The 17,148-nt window shown below is 32.9% G+C and overlaps 1 protein-coding gene across 3 annotated transcripts in view; it reads right to left on the bottom strand.

Moving 5' to 3' along the window:
- The window catches only part of LOC129218597 (NADPH oxidase 4-like), a 121,560-nt gene extending 114,414 nt beyond the window's left edge, over positions 1 to 7,146 (bottom strand). The window contains exon 1 of one of the 3 annotated variants that reach the window (XM_054852917.1): positions 7,017 to 7,146. In XM_054852917.1, the coding sequence (XP_054708892.1) occupies positions 7,017 to 7,061 (45 nt within the window). In that variant the 5' untranslated portion in view covers positions 7,062 to 7,146. The remainder of the gene's footprint in view (positions 1 to 7,016) is intronic. The other 2 variants (XM_054852915.1, XM_054852916.1) reach the window with 2 other exon arrangements.
- Positions 7,147 to 17,148: the final 10,002 nt, after the last annotated feature.

Here is a 17,148-nt window from a genome sequence, read left to right as displayed (position 1 = left end):
TATAATCATTTTGTAAGACTGTGCAATCAACTTCTGAAAAGTGTAAATAAAGAGCTTCAAATAATTTCAACTGTTCGAGAGTCTTTGAAAATTATTTAAGTTTTTGAAATTCCTTGAAAAGTTCTTCAATTTTGTATCTTATCAAGAAAATAAAGTATGAATTGTCCAAATGACCAGAATATTACTCTTCCGTTCTTATTTTCTGAATGTCTACACCATTTCTTTTAAACTATTTTGTACAATTTTCATACTGTATGGCATTTAATGAAAAAAAAATGGGAGTAGGGTTAGTGATCAAAACCAAACTTCACTAAAAGCCGATGTGAGCAGATGACTGGGTGCTTCTCTTTTATCCTCTCTCATTTTTCCTCTCTGTCCATTAAGTTCCATGATTTGTCGAGCAAGCAATTTTTATTTTATTTGATCTTGATTTGCAAAAGAATGTAACTAATGTAAAAGTCTTCTATGTTAACATTTTGATGCGTTTGTTGTGTCTATATATACTATATGTGTGTGTGTGTGTGTTAGGGCAATGTGCTAATCCGGGCCACTCCCGAAAAAAAATTCTGGATACGGCCTTGTCCACATCGGAAATAAATCACTTCTTCATTTGTTCTGACACTTTTTATTTCATTAAAGGTCAGTAGAACGCATTAAAAAGTTAACCTTTTCTTTTATAATAACAGATTTGAGCTCGAATAAATGGGTATAAAAGTCGAGCATTTTCGCACAAGTTCGTGGTTTTTTCTTATTACCAATTCAATCATAAAAGTGTTAAAAAGAATGAGATTTTTTTCCATATCTTTCTGTAAACAATCACGATAGCTCACAATGATTGGTCTTTACTTGTTTGATTTTTAGTAATCTTTATAACCCTTATTTAACTTTTTAAATGAAGTTGAATATTCAAATATATGATACCAGGGTGCATTGATTTAAAGCAATTGGTTTAAATCTAGTTTAAATCATGATTTAAATTAACTGATTAAAAAGTTGTAGGGTTGGTAGGGGAAAGTGGGACACCTTTTAAGAATAGTTCGTTTTGAAACAAAAAAATTTAAACTTATTGTCTTATTTTATCTTAGACATTATTAATAAACAAAAGATCATTGTTATTTTCTAAAATAATAACTAACTAAAATAATAACTATAATAATAACTAACATGGAAACACTTTTTCGAAAAATGTTGCTTGAACTCGCAAAACATTTTTTTTTCAGATTTTTTTAAAACTAAGTGCCACGAATTTCACGAATAAAAATTCCACGAATCCCAAATATGTGCAAAATCAATCACTGTGATGAAATTTAACATGATCAGTTCAAAGAAGCTTCAAAACTTGATCCATATTTCAGTTTTAGGGGGGTGACCCACTTACCCTAGTGACCCACTTCCCCCAACCAACCCTATTTAAATATTTTTTTTTAAATTGAATCCTTTAATTTCTCTTTAAAATTCTAAATTTAACTAGTTCGGCCTTTTTCTTAGTAAGAACAGCTTAATTTAGTCCCTAGCATTTATCCTCGATTGATCATTCTTATCTGTTTCAAGTTTCTCTCTTTACGCTAAGAGAAAATTATTATTATTATTATTATTATTTGGTTTTAGCCAATCGCCTATACACACTGCTTAAGATAGTCACCACTTTTTTTTAAAACTAAAGTGGCTTTTATTTTATGATGAAAATAATCATGCAATCTTAGTGCACTAAGCTAAAAGCTTGAGTATCAAGAAAAGTATTGGCAAATGAGCCTTGTTGCCATTATAGAATGCATAATTGTATATTTGTGTTAAATGGAAGAAAAAAAAATTGCTTCAACAATTGTTTTTTTTTTTTTTTTTTGAAAGAAAAAAAAAACGCACGAAACCACACGCACACATATATAGATACACATAAAGCAAAATATGTTTAAAAAAATACCTATCGAACGAAAAAGTATTCAAAGCAAATTGTGAAATTTTGAAGTAAGTTACCGCTCTAAAGCCAGGGCTAAGGCAGAAATACTTAAAATACACCGCCAGCTCAGTTAAAGCTCAGCCAACAAGTTTGCTAATTCCGCATTAGCTACCAGTTTGTTTGGCTCTCTTGGCTCCCTTAAGAGATTTTTCGCCTCCAGCTCATGTGATTCCTATTCCGGGTTGATGAGTGCTAAAAAGCACGAAACTGCAGTCCTCGGATGGGATAACTGAGCTGGCGGAGTATTTTAAGCAAATTGCGAAATGTATAACAAATAAATTGTGAATACATTTATAATTTTACAGGAAAGTGGGTGAATAAAAAGGGGCAAAACTCTGATTTCAAGATACCAACTCAATATAAAAAGAGTAGTTAAATGTTTTTTGTTTTTTTTTTTCAAAACTTGATTCAATTTGCTTTCTTTCCCTAGAAAATTTGATTTTATTCAGAAAAAAAAATCTACTTTCAATATTAGTTTTTACATTCCGCTTTTCGACTCTTATCTTGAATAACATTACTCAGTTTGTTTATTTATTTTTTAAAGTATCAATATCAAGTTTAGTTTTTTTTTTTTTTTTTTAACGTAAACTAGTTAGCAACTAAAATTTCTGACAACGTAACGTTCGGTATGATCAAAAAAAAAAAAAAAAATTCGGATTTAAATCATAAAAAATAAAAATCTGATTTTTCTTTTAAAGTCATTTTTTTACATGAAGGACGTTAAGGGTTTCCCAACACGAAGTGTTGAAACATCTTGTTCCTACTTCTATATTGATGAAAATAATCTGACATTTAAACGAGATTGGTTGATACCAGAAAATCCACGACTCAAATAATTTCAAGCGATTTTTTAAGCAGTCGAGGCGCGAAGTCTAATATGCCGTACTTTTCGGAGCATGGCGTATAGTTCACTAGCATAGTTTGGAATGTTTTCATTTTTTAAGTCGACAGTCGACAGATAATTTGGAACAATGTCCGCAGATTAGTAAGCTGTATCTTATTTTTATGCATTTCGTGACATGCAATTAGAAAATCTGATTTATACAAAAAATAACTCTGCATTTTTGATGAATATGCTTTTACTGCACGCTACTGAAGAAATAACAAGAAATATCTTTAACTGAAACCAGATGCTAAAAGATTGTGGCACAAGTACAGTAAAATGCAAATAATATGAACTAGTCGACCCGTGCGGAACTCCGCACTGAGCTTCGAATCGTTTCATAAGGCATTTCGATCTTTAAAAATTTCAAAGAAAGAACATTATGAAGAACTGAAAAAAAGTAAGCGCAGAAGAGAAGGCATGTTATTTAAAGACATCAGTAATGAAACCTTGTTAAATAAAACGTTGTAATAATTTGATCATCGCTCACCTTTTGGTCGTACATATTTTCAATGCAAACATAAATATCATCAAAAGTGGCTGAGTAATGACTCGTGAAAAAGCAATAATTGTGCATGTGAAAAAACAGAAATGTGGCAAATACAGTCCTGCCCTGCCCATGTGAGCATCTGACAGGAAAAAAAAAAACATTAAAGAGATATTTATTGGCACGGATTCGAATTGGCGCCATTCTGATTAACAGCCCGACACCCCAACAAACCTAGCAATTGCGCCTTCCTTTTCGAAAGCTATTTACTGAAGGAATGCGTAGTAAGAAACAGCAAAAAAGCTTTTTGCCAAAAAAAAAATAATAATAATAATAATAATAAGATCATGCTTCAATATTTTGTCATTAACCAGCATGATACGATTTAAAATTATTCGCAAAGCATGGAATTTGATTAAAGAATGACGAATATCTCACGTAACGATAGAAATAAACATTCTGGAGAAGCAATAAATTAGATCGAAAATAAGTGTTTTTATCTTTGAATATTGAACTATTTCACATAAAAGGTTGATTTAACCGTTACTGCTTAAATGTACGCACATGTTTCTCTTTTAATCGAACACTTAAAATTCAAAACCAAAACCAGTTGAACTGAGTCCGTTTTTTAAGTGTAATTTTTCGAACGTAGACAAAATATATTTTTTGGGTGAAACTCGGAGTTTTAATTTGGCGTAGAATTTTTTTCATTTGTATAAAAGGTCGAACACTGCTATTAGAAAAATCTACATTTCAGCGTACAAGGAAAATGTTTTTCTGCACAAAAAGGATTCCCTTGAGGTAAATTTAATACTTTTTTATGCTTACATTATGTTTAGTGGTCTGGACGGAGTCAAAGCTTAAAAAAAGCAAGAACACCCTTCGATTAACAGTCAACTTATCCGAATGATAACTGTAGCCTGCATAAAGGAATCGAAACACCAAGTAACATTCCCACTGCATTTGTTTTATTACGTGTGCATGTTATGAGTACATGTAATGCGTAATACTAATATAAATTTGATATTATGTCGGACAGCCCAAGCTTGCCCGAAGTTCAGATAGTTTATAGCCGAACGCTCTACCGAAAAAAAACTTATCAATTTAACCGAACAACTAAGTCCAGTGCTTTTGAGCTTTATTAAAATATAAGCACACACACACACACACACACAGGCTTTTTTTTTTTTTTTTTTTGCCCAAAGCGACGTAAAAAATTGGAAAACTGCATTAGAACTTTGCTTTAAAAAAAATGCATAAGAACTGCAGGCTGCATCAAGGTTTTGAAACAGCAAGGGGCGTTTTCGAAAACTTGATTTTTCGACCGTAGGTCTATTTTTTTGTCGTTAGCCAGCCTGATAAATTTTAAAATGAGAGAGGAATAATATATAAGGTAAGATATTGAAGAGAAATGTTTTTATTTTTGAAAATTTTTACAATTTGTTACCGCAGGCTGCTTGAACCGTTATTACTTAGATGGCAGCACGTGTTCATCATTTAACAGCGCGATTAAAATACAAAATAAATTGAACTATTCTCTTTTTTAAGAGTAGCTTTTCGAATGTAGTAAAAATGTGATAAGCTATTTTTTTTGCAAAAGAAAAAATAGGTATTTTACCCATCAAATTGTGGTAGTAATTTTTTTATTTGTACAAAGAGTCAAAAACTTATTAGAAGAATATATATTTCAATATACGATTTATTATTTTTTTCTGAACAAAAAACAATTCTATTGTAGTCTGAAATCTTAAACCTGTTACTTATATTTTTACTTACATTATGCTTTAATTTTCTTACCAGAGCCAAAGCTTTTTAAAAAAAAAAAAAAAAAAACGTACAATTCAGAAGTACTTTAACACAAAACCACATCAAATTTTTCATAACAGCAAAGCGTGTTTCCTACTCATTTATTCTATTCCCTCATATTTGTTATTCACTTAATTAAGTATTCATGTAATGCACGATATTTCTCTAATTTTTTGATGCAGATTGTCCGGACGTGGGCCCGAACACGCATTCTCCTGGCTACGAGGAGAACGCTCTGCCGATCAAGCTACTCAGCTCTGTCAGTCATAGTGCAAGTTAAAGTTATAAGTTTAACAGAAAATCTCATTCTGGTTCTTTAAAACAGGTTTTTCGGCTCAAAAAACAATTTTTAGACCGTGGGTCTATTTTTCGTCAGTAGCCAGCACCATTAGCTTTAAAATAAAGTGTAAATCAAAGAAATCGATCAAGAATTGAGGAAAATCTGGCGTAGAAACCAAAAACAGGCTACAGAAATAATAGATAAGGATGACACGTGGCATTGAAAAAACATATAACTAGACTAAAAATACAAATTTTTTATACTGTAAAAGCCAAATATGAATGATCTTTAACATTTAAAATAGAAAACACCTTTAGCGTTGAAATATATTTAAGAAACATCAAGTTTGTCAAAATGTCGTCGTTTATTGTTTTTTTCCTCATGGCGGTGGTTAGTTCTACCGCAACATTTACATAGATAAAAAAAAATGTTCAAAAAGTTAGTTTTAACAACACAAATTTTAAAATAATTCCTTTTAAATTCGGTTTAATTTTTATTTACACGCTTGCATGAAAAGCAAGCAATAGTTTTCGAAATTTTCTTCAAAATGGCGAAAGCACTCAAAAGGGTGACTTATAACTAAAATGTTTCTCAATTTTGATAAAAATAAGCATTTAAAGCGTTATAAAATATCATCGATATTTCTCATAGATGAGTTTGAAAAATTAAAACTGTTTGAAAACGTTTTACTAAGTTGAATTTTATTTGTTTACATGAGTATACGTGACAGCTTTTATGTATTACAATCTTATGTATAAGAATTCAAAGTTGAGAAGCGAATTGATTTGTTTCACTGAAATTAAACTACGTTTGACTTCATATTTATCTATCTTTTACAATTTGGAGAACCCTTGTAGCTCACCGGATTCTTGAAGGAACTTCTTGATCAAAGAGAAGAAAAAAAAAAAAAACTGAAACGTAAAAAGTAAAAAAATAAAATAATTAAATAAATAAATAAAGTTTAGGATCTTTATTTTACCACAACACTAACATTTTGTGATAATGATTGATAAGGACGCTAATGGATTCCTTTTGCTGATTTTTAAAAATACATTTCGTCAGAGAAAAAAAAAGGAACAAATGAAATAGTTACGTATTTATATTTATTTTTAACAATCAAATCGCTTTTAAGAATTCGACTTTTTACAAGAACTAAAACTTGAAAAAAAAAAATTAAGCAAATAATGATAATTGTGTGGAGTCCCTCTGCCTCTGTCAAAGTTCCAGGGAACCGAAGGATTCCCGCGGACGGCCTCCGGTTGAAGATCTTCTATTTTATGTTCCCAAATCAATAAAAAATGGTAGCCAGTAGATGATGTGTGTCAATTAAATTCTTTTGATGTTGCGTAAATTAAAAATATAAAAACTTTTTTTTTCAATTAAAAATAGATAAGATTTACGAATCAGACTTTAAAAACCCTTTTCTTATGAGTCCACTAATGCTACTCTCGAGGGAGCCACTAAATTGAAAGCATCAAAAGTTATCAAAGTTTTGATTGCGCCTAGGCCTAGACTAAAGCCTTTTTATAGAGCGACAGAAAATTTTGGAAAAAAAAAAAAAGAACAAACAGGAAAAGAAAAAAAGGAGTAACAACTCACTCACCAGAAGACTGTGCCGCCTAAGGAGCAACAAAACTCCGCGAAACATGATCCTCGCTGAATCCTTTCGGTCAAGATCATGTGTCAGTTCTCTTCTGAAGTACCCCAAAATCTTGACAGAAGACGACCTAACGGACGACCCTCTCATGCACGTTTCCAACTCAGGAGAGCTCGTGGTGGTTACTGAATACATCTGGCCTACTTTTTGGCTGCTGATCGCTTTTTTTTGGCGAGTTATTCAACTTTTACGAACGGGTTTTGTGAATTAGGTCGTTTACAGTAAATCTTTCAATCGGCTCATAAATGGTAATCGTAAATCACTATGAAAAAGCGATAAATCTTTTTTGTCCCTTGTAATTCTATCTTAGCTAGTTATCATTGCTTCACTTATGGCTTTTTTCCTTCTTGAAAGTTCCTTCTTCAAACTATTTTTTCAAACAATTTATTATAAACATTCTCACTTCTATTGAAAATTCCCAAAATTATATTTCACTAGCTTACCCGTGTAAAGCATTCGCGCTTGACAGCGGTAATTCAAAAATCCAATTTTTTAACGGTATTTTTTTGAAAAAAAAAAAAAGCCGTGAGTTTGCTTCTTTTTTGCCAACGGTTATGGAAAAAAAAATAATTAAATGGTATCTTTCTTTTGTAGAAGGAAGCATCCACACCCACACCCATACACACACACGCGCGGGCCAAAAAAAAAAAAAGAACCCTAAGAAATATTATTCATGACACAGCGATTTACCGTGCTAAAAGAAAAAATTTCTTCATGATTTTAAGTAACACAACTGAAGTTCAGAATCCTGTAACGTGCTTAGATTGTACATATGCGTGAAAATTTGGATCAAAATTCTGCGGAGGAAAATATATCATTAAAAGCCGACATGTTCTAGACCATGGGGATCGAACCGATGACGTACACCTTCGGGTTCTTCACACGACACTCTTACAAACTGAATAAATAAGGCATCGCTCGTGGAGAGCTATACATAAAAGCAATGCTTAATAAAAACAGACTTAATCGATTTTTTTAGAAAAAAAATCGGCAAAATGTGAGTTTACGGGACGCGGGAGCGTCCCGCCACCAAGAGAACCAAACGTCAGCAGCCAACAAAAGCAAATCCGCTGGCAAGAAAGACGAAAGAAAATAACAGCGACCAAGAACAGTTTACACGACAGAACAAGTTGGGGTTTTCTGGGGTTTTTCACCCCTCTGTATCTCAGCCAGGGCCGCGCCGTCCCTATGTGCAAGGTCGTGCGGCGCACGACGGCGCCAGAGCCAAAAAGGCGCCGAGCTCTACGAATCAATGCTCCAAATGAGAGAAAAAAAAATCTCCAAACAAACAAATAAAATTGAGCTTTTCATTTTTCTATTAAAGTACCTGTGAAATTATACTGCTCATTTAAACAAACAATCCTCCTTGCTGCCTATCTATAAGGGGGGGGGGATGCCTTGCTGTGTCTGAATATGCTATTCAGAAGCGCAATCTTTTACACTGAAAACACGTGATGCTAATTAATGCATACATCAGCATTTTTCTTCATATGTGGAGCTATGAATGTTATTTCGGTATGTCTATAATTTCCCAAGGTTGAGCATACAAAGCAGCGCAAGAAATTTACTATTCCTCATTTTTGTTCTTGCGGTGAATATGATATAATTTGTGCAATATGTCTTTTTGTGATTTTTAACTACTGTCTTTGGTAATTCCACTCTATCATGTTTTCATACATTAAAAAATACGATAAGCACATTAGCATATTATTTATTTGTGCGTAATATGCATTTTTTGCAGACAATAATTTAGATTAACTTTCAATTCCGAAAAGTAACGCAGGGTGGCGACAGATCAGGGAAATCAGGGAAAAGTCAGGGAACTTTATTAATCAGGGAAAAGTCAGGGAAATATCAGGGAATTTCGAAAAAATAACAAAAAATCAGGGAAAATTGATTTTATGAAGAAAAATTTTTTTCTTATTTTGCTTTACAAAATTAAGTACTCTAATTCCCTACGCATTTTCCGCCAATTATCTGTTCAAAAAGAAAGTAAAATTAATGAGGTGCGATTATACACTGCCGTATATTGGTGCATCTTTTTTCCTCTACGTCAAAGTATTGAATCTTACTTATTAACAACAGGATGAACTTCCTAAGATTGCTTCAGTGTCTTTTAGGTTGTTTATTTTACCTAGCTTGAAATTTCCTTTTACGCTTTCAATGCTATGTAAAATAAACAACCATACAGGCAAAGAGGAAGCCTTCATTAATGCCTTAGCTCCTTTGCCTTTATTTCATTGTCTCGAAGTAATTAGCGTATTGCAATCACGATTTCAAGAAGAAATCTTCGGTTTTTGAATTAATACTATAAAAGCTTAAAAGTTATTACTTCTTCGCGTTTTTAATTAAATTGCTAAAATTGAACTTTCGATAAAAAAAACTTGCCGTTATACTATTTGTTGTCACCGCAGATTATAAAGGTTTCTTTTCTTCAGACTTAAGTGATTCTTTAATTTTATAACCAAGTTGTATACTTCTTTTATATATTTTGAAATTAACTAATTGCTTTTTTTTTCTTCTTGCAGTTTAAAGTTTTTTGTTACAAAAGCAATCTAAGATTTTTTTTTCGTTACATACTGAAATCATTTGAAATAGAGTTAACTTGTGTACTTAAGTAAATATATTTATTTTTTTATTGTTAAAATGCTGTATTCATTCATTAAAACCTATGTTTTTGATTAGAGAAAAGCTCCCTATGAATGGATGTCAAATGGTTTCATCTGTTTTGCATAAATATGTCAATTATTTATGTAAGAATAACTACAGTACTTCTATTCTTTCACTATTACTTGTTATTCTTGCAACAATTATTATACTGTTTGAGAACTTAGTTCAAAATAATTTCAATTACTTTTTAGTAATATAAATACACATATGTTTTTAAGAGATTTTAATAGTTTCTTAAAATTCTTATGCTACGTGATTTCTGGAAGCAAAGTATTTTTTAAAAAAAATTTCTATAATATTTCCATTGTAGAAAAATTTAATATACTGTTTTGTAGGTTTTTTTCTCCCCAAAAAATTGACTTGATATGTTTTTTTTAACCATTTTATTAAAAAAGTAGCATCTTTTTAAAATATATCTTTAGTTACACAACTTAAAACGTTTAAAATACTGCATTTTATACAAACATACAATGGATTTCAAGTAGAGCAAAGAAAGAAAACCATTATCATTAGTAACGTAAATCAGGGAAATTAGGTGAACATAATCAGGGAAATCAGGGAAAAGTCAGGGAATTTTTTTTCACAGTTCCTGTCGCTACCCTGTAACGATTTGACCATAATTACTCAATTCCTCCATCCCCTTTTTCTTCAACTATTTGTGTATTAAATTTAAGAAAGAGCTTTGGACAATGTGTTTGTTTTAGACATTAAATTTAATGCCTTTTTAACGATTTCGTAAGTTGGAAGTTTTCGTTTTAACGACTAATTTCAGTTTCAGATTTTAAAGCAGAATATCTTCTGCAATATTATCCTTTAATTCAGAAATATAATCAGTCACCTCCTGTTTCGTGGCGCAACCAGAGGGGGGTGGGGTCCAGAGGACACCCCTTTGGTTGCACCAACCCGTGCCCCTCCCCTCCAGAATGCTTAGTTGAATGTATTTCAAAAATATTTACTTCTGAAGAGGGGGGGGGACGCGTCCAACAAAGTGATTTTAAGGAAAGAATGATGATGTTGGGTTAAAACTTTACTATTCACAAATTGGTTCGCTGCTCTCCCTCCGTCCTATTTCTTTTCTTTTTTTTAGTTCGTCTGAAAATAAGAAAGTTTTCAAAATCCTACTCTGCCGAATAGCTCCCCCCCCCACTCCGCTAAAAGCATTACGGAACATATCAAATTTCGTTTCCATATCTTCAATTTCACAAAATTTCGAGAAAGCTCTCGAATCCGAAATAACATCGCTTGAAACTCGCTTGAAAATCACTGAAATTGCGTTTTTAGAGCTTCAATTTCGATAGAATGCCGGCCCTAATGTCACCAAATATGGTCTTACAATCACGCTTTTAAGACTTCATTTTCAGAAATTATTCGCGCAAAGGCCTCCGAACCTCCTTCCTTAAATATCATCAAAACTTACATTTTTCATAGGTCTTTTGAAAAACCTAAGTTAGCCTCTGAACCACTCCTAATATCATAGAATACTGCTTTGGTTTTTAGGACTTTAATTTTGGAAAAAATTTCAGAGGGGGGGGGAGGGCTCCAGAATTTCCTTCCTGTAAAAATCTTCAAAGTGTCTTTAATTGCGTTTTTGTTCAATTTCGAAAAATTGGTGGAGAGAAAAGAGGAATTGATTTCTATCTATTTTTCAAAGGAAAAAAAAACGATCGGGTAGAATCTCAGAGTTCCATTCCTTATTTTAACGTCTATAGATATGAAATATACAATCATGTTTTAAGGCTATAACTTCTATAAATTTCCACAGGTCGCCTTGTACCCTTTTCCCCCATTACACCACCAAAGACCGTCTAAAATTGCGTTTTTCAAACTACATATTTAAAAATTCCCCCCCCCCCCGGACTCCTCTTATTAAAAGAGATTAGAGATTAGATGGATATTCAAAGTGGCTTTAACTTAGATATTAATATATTTTCTTCTTTCAAAACGCATTAGCATATATCAGAGGAGCTGCTGAACTCAAGATAATTTCGAGGTATGAACAGGGGCGTAGCTAAGGGGGGTTTTGGGGACAAAACCCCCACCGAAACGTTAGTCTCAAAAAAAAAAGAGAGAAAAAGAGGGAAGAGAAAGAAAAAAAGAAGAAAAAGAAAAAAAAATCAAAACGACTTTTTCCTGAGTAACAAGGGTCAAAAATTCATTTCGCTCCCCCCCCCCCTCAATGCCATTGAAAATCTGCTCCATGTGTGACCCTCAAGCATAAAGTCGCCTTCCTCTGCTGCGACAATTTTTTTATAATTGAGTGAAAGTTGACACTTCGCTTTAGAAATGAGATTGATTTGTTAAATCCACGTCTATGCAGCCTTTGTTTGTCATTGATTCTGCAAATTGTTAAATATGTTTAATTTTATGAGCCGCGCAGTGGGAATATTGCATACAGTCGAATCTGTATATTTCGAATTTCACATTAAAGAAAAAAATCGAGATAAAGACGTTTTGAAATACGGGGGCTTTAAGAGACTTTTTATAGAAATTTGAAATATGATGGTGAAAATTTGAAATCGATACTAAAGACAACGTGGGCTCTTGATTAAAATTCCTATTTATTAGTTTTGATAGGTATTTATTCTATTATTACATTATTTAGTGCTTTAATGAGAGTTTAAGGAATCATTTTGACAGTATAAGAAACTTTAAGCATATCTTTTTCAAGAAGAAGTCTTTTATTGCTTTTTGGTCGCTGATTTTTTTTTTTTTTGGATTCATTATTTATGCTCTTGAGGTTAGCAATTGCAGCAAATCTAACTTGGTCAGTATTCTACAATTTTCCTTTTTTCATCACTTGAAAAAAACTGATACTTTCTTTTCACTTCTATCATTTCGGTTTTCTAAGGAATCACAATTTTAAGAAAGAGAGCTACCAAAGAACAGTACTAATCCGGATAACAGAGCGAAATGGTTTTTAACTTGAATGATCTTTAAACATGAAATTGAAATGTTCATCTTAACATTTCAAACCTGTGAATTTCACCCCTTTACTCTTCTTCCAAGAAAGTGCGCGAAACGACTGTCCTTTGGTTAATCTTCCTGGAAAGCCTATTCGTGGAACGCATTTCTCCCTTTTTTCCACTGCCTCCTCAGCTCTTGAAGACAATTCCTCTGTTTCTGAGTTGAAGAAAATGTTTTTGTTTGCTGCTTTAAAGATCATTGGGCTTTGAATCCGAAAATGATAGCATAACCGGAATTCGAGACGATAGAGGTTTTTGTTGGTCTGATCTCGTGTGTGTCATAGGTCATAGTCAAAACGACCTTTGTTAAACAGAGTATCCGATGCAATTACATTGATTTTTCATCCAGTATTTACTGCATATTCTTTTGGAAACGTACAGTCTGTTTAAAATAGTACATTCTAAGTGAAAGTTGTTGCATAATGAAGCGAGCAAGACCGATAACAAGCTTTTTTCAACCAAAAAAAAAAAAAAAAAATTAAAATGACGAAAAGGATTGCTCTAAAAAGAGAAAGTTAACGTCGTCTGAAGAAAACGAAGTACAGTCTGCAAAGCAACATCAGTTCCATCGGACCCTTCTGAAGGTAATTTTATTTAAATTCAAAGGAAAAACTGCATAGCATTACATGAATAAAATGTTTAAAAACGAGATGAATCTAGATTATTTCTATTAGCTTGGTTCGGATTAAAAAGCAGAAAAAAAATACTTCTGTTTATAATACCCGAAAACTGCTGTTGCACTCTCAAATAGATATTTATGTAAATTCTAAAGCGGCTAATAAAATTAAAAATAAAGACTTGAGAGGAGAACAGATGGTATGCATTTGAGCGAATAACTTTCTACCGCCTATATTTCTTCCCTAACTTTTTTTACTCAAATTTTATTAACTGCTTTAGATTTAGCATAAATGCAAATACATAAAAAAGCAACATAAAAATATAACGATATGAAAAGCAATTTTATTTTTTGTGGGTTATAATTCAAGAAGTCTTTTTTTTATTTTATTTCATACTTTTAGTGCAAACCAAGTTAGTAAAAATAGTCTTTATAGTCTGACCACCGATGAGATTGAAAGTCAAACATCCAATTTACAGGCAGAAATGGAAGTATCTATTAGCTTTCAGGGATGCCAGCTTTTGTAGATGTGTGTTAGCCTCTAAATTAAGCAGTCACACTGAAATGAACGGAACACGCTCATCAGATATTTGATTTCCCCTTGATTTGAAAAGACTGGTTTTGACAAGAGAATGCTAGAAAATTTCACTTTAAATTAAAGGAAAAAGAAAAAAAAGTTCAATTTTCCACAACATTAAAAAAATAAAAAATTCCTTGCTTTTGTTTTGTTTGACACAAGTATCGGAATAGGGTCACCCCTTTCCAAAGTATGTAAGATACACCTCCCTCTCATTTCTTTAATACTAAAAAAATGTATATATATATATATATATATATATATATATATATATATATATATATATATATATATATATATATATATGTGTAAAAGAAGAACCCCCCCCCCCGAAAGTCGGGTCTAGCTACGCCCCTGGATATGAAGCAAAAACATACACCATATTTCGAAATTAAATATTTACACTTTTTTTTTTTTGTATAAACTAAAGGCCAAACGTATTTTTTTCCGTTTTGATATATGTCTACAAAACCTCCCACCAGGTGGTAACTATATTTTCCTCGAACGCCAGAGCATAAAGGTGCTCAAAAGACATTCGCACGACGGCGCCGATCAGGTTTGGCGCGACCCTGATCTCAGCCCCATGATGAAGACCCCCCCCCCCCGGTGTTGATTTTTGGTATACTCAATCTCTAGTGGCCCCTGACGACGTAAACCAAAATACAATCCCCTGGACCATCAGGGGGAGGAGGTATTAAAGTTATAAAATCGCTGTTCAAAACAGTTTTCGCTTTCTTTGACAGGGCTACAGCCCAGATGAAAAAAGGAATCAAGCTGAAATTTCGCACACACATTCCTTGTGCCCTACTGATGTGCCTTTTGTGCCATTTGACCCCCTCCCCTTCCCCCCCTCGTTTTTATCCCCCAAATTGTGTCTTCCTGGGATTCTATCACAGCCCCCCGAGGACTACGGTAATGATTTTTTGTATACATATTCTTGGGGGCCATTGAGGACATATACAGAAATTTAAATCCCAGGGACATCATGGACCGGAGTAATTGAAGTTTGAAAATCACTAATTTCCCCTAAATTCATGTGTACTTACTCTCAGCTTATAGGGTTTGTTAATCTCTGACTGCAATTGCAATGCTAGAACAGATCTAAGATCTAACAATTATTCAAAAGTTGTCTTTGGAAATGAAATTCAATCAAGGCTAATAAAACAGATCCAACAGTTGCAACTAGACGTTAAATCGCGACTGCGTATGCGCGCAGACTTTGCTCATTGGGCTTTCTATTTTAAGATTATGTTGTTTGTTTATATTTAAGCAGAGAAACATTAATGAATGAGATTAGAATACAGTCCCCCCCCCCTCCCAGTTTCACCGATACGAATTTTCTTTCCTTCCTGTTTTTCAGTTTTGTTATATTTAAGGGGGAAGAAATTTTAAATGTCGGCGAAACTATATGTAACTGTACGCATATGAATATGATACATCCAACTTTATAATTGAAAGCGAAAAATAGCACTTACTTATTGGTTTGCTTATTTTCTAAATCAATGCATTTTTCACTAACATAACACATTATGAATTGAAATATATGAAATAAGTGTGTGGATATCCGTGTTTTGCAGTAATTTGTGAACAGACAAAATTTTTGCAATTAATTTAAGCAAGACTTTTGAAATGAGCTAAATCCACGCTCATACGCAGTCACTGTGGCAAATTTGTGCTATCCGCGATTTGACGTAGAGTACAGTTGCATACATCTTCTGACACATTCAAATCTTTACTAATACGAGGCATGTTTTTAAAGTAAGTACCGTTTTGTTATAAAAAAAGAACGAGTACAGATAGAGCAAAGAAATTTATTGCACAAAAATCTACCATCCTTACGCTATTTTTTGACATTGCTCCCGTGATTTTCCAAGCATTTGTCATAGCGTGGTACAGGTTTTTGTATACCTATTCATAGAAAATTGCCGCCTGTGTAGTCAGCCATGAGGACTCTTACAGGGCTTTGGCTGGGGCGTTTTTGAACATCCTCTGGTCTGCCCTCACCTCGCTCGCAGCATCTTTCATTTGTTTCGGCATCTAAAGTCTTTCCTAGGTGGTCTGTGGCACAACAGCAATAATGAGCTCAGAGAACATGTTATCCCATGGCTGACTACACAGGCGGCAATTTTCTATGAATAGGTATACAAAAACCTGTACCACGCTATGACAAATACTTGGAAAATCACGGGAGCAATGTCAAAAAATAGCGTAAGGATGGTAGATTTTTGTGCAATAAATTTCTTTGCTCTATCTGTACTCGTTCTTTTTTTATATCAAAACGGTACTTACTTTAAAAACATGCCTCGTAATAAAGCGGAAAGTCTCTCTGTCTGGATTTCTGTAAGATGTCTGTAAGGTGCATAGCGCCTAGACCGTTCGACCGATTTTCATGAAATTTGGCACAAAGTTAGTTTGTAGCATGAGGGTGCGCACCTCGAAGCAATTTTTCAAAAATTCGATTTTATTCTTTTTCTATTTTAATTTTAAGAACATTTTCCGGAGCAAAATTATCATAAGATGTACGAAGCGAATGAACATAGCCAATTGGCGAGAAATTCGTCATCCATTATTTGTAAATATATAGGCAACTGAATCACCTTTTAATTTTCAACTACGGGCAAAGCCGTGTGGGTACCACTAGTTTAAAATATTTAAATACTTGTTTTTTTTTTTTTTTTTTTTTGCTTGGTCATAACATACGTTAGTTTGTCTCTTTAGTGAACTTTTAAACAAAACTAGGTATTAAACAAGACAAAGAGTTCCATCAAAAGAAAGGTAAATCACCCAACAATTAAAATTATCCCATAAAACGTAAAATTTTCCACGATTTAAGAAAAGATGTCATTAAATAAAAACTGAAAAGCTAGATTAATATAGCCCGCAAGGGGCCATTCATTAATTACATAAGGATGATTTTGTCAATTTTTGAACCCCCCCCCCCATTCTTACGCAAGATTCCATTTCATTTTTCAAAATAATAAAAGAACGAATCTTACATCACTGGAATCGTTATTAAATTCACTATTTTAAATTAAACCTTTTCGTGTAAAGAAATATTTACTAAGACGTTGGAATTTGGACTGAATGTTTTTTCGACATTTTTTGTCTATGATGCGATACTAATTAAGAATAAAACATGCCAGCGCGATTCTTTTATTATAGTTTACACTAATCATTCTTTGTAAAACAAAGAAAAATCAGCTTATCTTAATACGTTTTTTACCTTTCAGACGCAAATGAAATATGGTCCCT

Source organism: Uloborus diversus, chromosome 3 (genome assembly GCF_026930045.1).
Source record: "Uloborus diversus isolate 005 chromosome 3, Udiv.v.3.1, whole genome shotgun sequence".
NCBI classification, from domain to species: Eukaryota; Metazoa; Arthropoda; class Arachnida; order Araneae; family Uloboridae; genus Uloborus; species Uloborus diversus.
The sequence above is the reverse complement of the archived record's forward strand: the minus strand, read 5'-3'. Positions and strand labels throughout refer to the sequence as shown.